Source organism: Ooceraea biroi, chromosome 3 (genome assembly GCF_003672135.1).
Source record: "Ooceraea biroi isolate clonal line C1 chromosome 3, Obir_v5.4, whole genome shotgun sequence".
NCBI lineage: Eukaryota > Metazoa > Arthropoda > Insecta > Hymenoptera > Formicidae > Ooceraea > Ooceraea biroi.
In genome coordinates, this window is record NC_039508.1 from 8,824,265 (window position 1) to 8,828,698 (window position 4,434).

Here is a 4,434-nt window from a genome sequence, read left to right on the forward strand (position 1 = left end):
GATGAACCGTTTTTCACCATGCAGTAATTTTTTAGTTTTTTCATTATTATAAGGTCCTGGCATAAATTTGCAGAGCAATACACTTGAAAGTTTATCGCTATAAAGCCATGTTGAAGGAACTATATCAATTTCCTTTGTTTTTCTTTTAGTCGCAAACACAACCAGACAATAGTTGTATTCCATTTTATTTTTTACGTACGCAGTGCTGCGCACAATCCAAAAAATAATCACATATTACAATTTCAGGTAACACACACACTTATCACTTACTTATATCTTTCATAGAAAAGAATCTAAAATTCACCCTATACCAAAAGAGGTTAACCGCACCCAACGTATGATTGCCTCGACAATGAATACGTTCCACTTCGCGCGTAATGCTCGCGAACGTCATTTGTTTAACTTGTATTTGTTTCATTAAGGATGAAATGAGCCCACGAGCATAGCAACAGTAGCCATGAAGAAAAATAAATCAAATAGAATGAAATCATAATGGTGTAAGCTATTCGACAATGCCGGGAAAGAAATAGGGAAATTAATATCACTCACTGGCTCTTCTTTGCAACAAGATTATTGGATAGCTCCGTGAATTTTATTATTTCTTAACACTTCAGGAATACAAGTACTTTAAATAACCGACAGTAGGACCGATAGACTTATTCTCTCTATGGCTCCGAAATTTATTCTTCGCTACGCGACTATAACGTGACTTCCACGCAATGTGCTCCGATAGCTTCTGTCTCCGCACGCCTAGTCGATTTCACACGCAGGTCCTTATTGATAACAGCGCTACTGTTCGGCAAATATTTGACCTAATTCGCTCCGAGTTTGGTCATCCTTGCGGTACCTGGATCTAGGCACGCACTTTAGGCGCGTACAGCTTCGGCCGTCCTGGCACCTTAGTTCGTCCCGAACTAATTGCAAGAATATGTATACTTTATGACTTACATCTAACTTATGACTATACATGTAATATATAAAGTATTATTATTATTTATTTATTTATTATTATTATATATTTTGTTTTTTTCCCCATCAAAAAACTCGCAGTCTTATTCTAAAGTAACAATAAATGACCTTAATGACTAACTTACAATCTAATGCAAGTATCAATTGGTGGTAGGTATGGAATCGCTCACTACGCGGATCCAGGGTTTAATTTTGTCAGTGGACAAAATAGTATTGTAAGGTTTTTGTGTTAAGTTAAACCCTGGAATGTCCGTAACCACAAATCGATTTTTGTTTAAAACTTTTTTGATCTGATACGGCCCTTTATACTTCGGCAGTAAGTTTTAATTAATTCCCGGTTTATGTTGTGTTACACGAACTAAAACTAAATCGCCTTCCGCATACTTAGTGGGTTTCTTGTGTCGCAAATACTTATTTTTATTGTATTCCTGTACGGCTTTATTCGTTAACTGCGTCGCATCTTGCAATTGTTCGCGTTCCTTATCTAGATCGCGATCCATCATTGTCAAATCTTCGATTAATTTTCGTAACTCTTTATCGCTCTTCCCTTTTTGATCATACCCTAATAATAGTTTGCTGGGGATCGTATTGATTGTAATGTGTTATTTAGTACAAATTGTACCTTTCCTAACCATTTTTTCCAATTTGTCGAGTCGTCGTTTAACTTTAACAGGGTAGATTTAAGAACTTTGTTAACGCGTTCTACCTGCCCGTTCGCCCAGGGCGAAGCTACTGCTGTCTGAATGTGAGTTATCAAGAGACACGGTAGTGTCTCGCGCCAAGTATACGCGCAACTCGAGACCGCACCGTGACTATCTTACGCGAGTCGGTGAGCTGCAAGTACCTGAGATTATCAGATCTTAATAACGGTTGAATTGATCGAGTTCTAAGTAGACTCAATAGCTTAGGTATGATTTGCATAAGAAAAGTGTTTTTATTTTCTCTCTATGTGCTTACGATCGGAGATATTACGACGCAAAGTCCGATTTTTGGAATTTACATTTAAGAAACGTCATGGTCGTCATCGTTTTGTACAGTTGATACTTCTGCCGCGAGAGAGCACTAGCGATACATCAAGATACTTTGTAGTTTATGGTTATAGATCGAGTGAGTGAATGAGAGAATACAGCGAGTGAATAAGTGTGTGTGTGTGTGCGTAAGTGAGAGCACATAATACCTATACGTAGTAACTATAACTAGACTGCGTCTTCTATGAGCGCAGTTGAAGACAAGATAATCTGAAGAGTGCCACATTCCGAAGAACATCAGAAAGAAGATAAGAAGAATGATGAAAGGCGTAAGTAAAATTTTAATTCTTTACAATAAATCAATAAAGAATAAAAATTACAATAATTTTTTATTTATTTTACAAGTAGTTGTTCATGAAAAGTATAAATACGGACGAGGCTGATGGAAACGGCTAGGATGCAGTCTAATAAAACAGTGAAATCAAAATTACAATAATTTTTCATTTATTTCATTTATTATCTCATATTCCATCCGAAGATTTATTATCCCATATTTCATCCAAAGAAAATCCAAATCCCTCTCTCGGGATAAGAGGGGCATACCACCAACACTGCGCAAACATATTCTAACAATAGCGAAGGAGTAAATGTGCATTAATATTGAATGGCACATCATCTCTCGTTAAATAAAATAATACTGCTGTGAACATATAAATAATTTTCTTTTTATAAACGTTAATAATAAAATAATATAAAATGTTAACGTCCTATGCGTAACTTACCATAAAAAGGACTCCGTAGAAAACATATCCGATCAGTGAAAGGATAAATGTGTATTAATACTTTATGGCACATCATCTCTCCTTAACTAAAATAATAAATGTGCATTAATACTGAATGGCACATCACCTTTCGTTAAATAAAATAATACTGCTGTGAACATATAAATAATTTTCTTTTATAACGACCCATAATAGCAGTATCAAACACAGAGGGTATCAAATACCTTTCCAATAATTGGTAAATACCTGTCTAATAAAATGTTACATGATAAACTTTATCACGTCCACGTCCGCGTCCAGGCCATTCTCCTCCGCGTCTACGCCAACCTCCTCGTCCGTACTTGCTCTTCATCCAACGTCTAGCTGCAAATAAATAAAAAATTACAGTTATTTTGACTTTACTGTTTATTAAAAATCACTGTTTTATTAAATTACTGTTTATTGATTTATTTATTGTAAAATATTGTACTTACGTCTTTCGTTCTCCTTGTTATCTGTCTCTTCGGACTGTTCTTTGAACTTTGGTGGTGTGGTTACTTGTGGCATTTCTCTCGATTCGTTTCGACTCGTTCCTTCTCCGGCTTTTACTGCGGCTTCAGCAGCAGCCAGGCGCCGCTGAAGATCTCGTATTACTTTTCGCTGCTTTGTTATTTCCGCGTCCTTCGATTGCATTCTTGTCTCCTCGTCGAGAACCATTTTATTACTGAAAATCCTAAATTCATATGTTATTAATTATATCCATAATTTCATAACATGTTACAGCAAGTTACTTAAGTAACTTAGAAAAAAAACTTAACTAAACTTAACTAAACTTAACTTAACTTAACTTAACTTAACTTAACTTAACTTACTTATGTAATTACATCTCTAAATCCTTAAAACTCTTATCTTTTGCTGTTAGAAACGACATGTGGCAAAGTACTACAGTATCATATACTAAAACGCTATTTCTGGCATTAGTAGACTTCGGACAGTTAGTAAAGAGGTAGGGGCCTCTGGAGAACATCGCGACGTGTCACGCCAGTGACGACACGCAATATCCAATCAGCGTATAGTTCCTATTAAAACTGTACGCTCATTGGATATTGCGCGTCGCGTGAGGCGTCGCGTTGTTCTCCAGAGGGCGCTGTTACTAACTGTCCGAAGTCCAGTGATGCCAGAAAGGCGATTCTAGTATATGGTAACACTATATCACCACATACCGTTTGTAGCAGCAAAAGATCATCAAAGATGAAGACTTCTGAGGATTTAGACGATTTGTAAGTAACTTGCAACATATGAAATTATGTGCCAATAAAATATGAAGTTAGGCATTTCAGTGATGAAATGGATCTCGACGAGGAGCCAGGAATGCAATCGAAGGACGCGGAAATAACAAAGCAGCGAAAGGAAATACGAGATCTTCAGCGACGCCTGGCTGCTGCTGAAGCCGCAGTAAAAGCCGGAAAAGGAACGAGTCGAAACGAATCGAGAGAAATGTCACAAGTAACCACACCACCAAAGTTCAAAGAACAGTCCGAAGAGACAGATAACAAGGAGAACGAAAGACGTAAGTACAATATTTTACAATAAATAAATCAATAAACAGTAATTTAATAAAACAGTGATTTTTAATAAACAGTAAAGTCAAAATAACTGTAATTTTTTATTTATTTGCAGCTAGACGTTGGATGAAGAGCAAGTACGGACGAGGAGGTTGGCGTAGACGCGGAGGA

General features: G+C 36.7%; 1 protein-coding gene across 1 annotated transcript; it reads right to left on the bottom strand.

Moving 5' to 3' along the window:
- Positions 1-2,636: 2,636 nt before the first annotated feature.
- Positions 2,637-3,410, bottom strand: LOC105279944. Its single transcript, XM_011340072.3, has 3 exons — positions 3,193-3,410; positions 2,966-3,082; positions 2,637-2,805 (listed from the first exon to the last, which is right to left on the bottom strand). The coding sequence occupies exons 1-2, from the start codon at positions 3,389-3,391 to the stop codon at positions 2,970-2,972; spliced, it is 312 nt and encodes a 103-aa protein (XP_011338374.2). The 5' UTR covers positions 3,392-3,410; the 3' UTR covers positions 2,637-2,805; positions 2,966-2,969.
- Between the last annotated feature and the right edge of the window lie 1,024 nt (positions 3,411-4,434).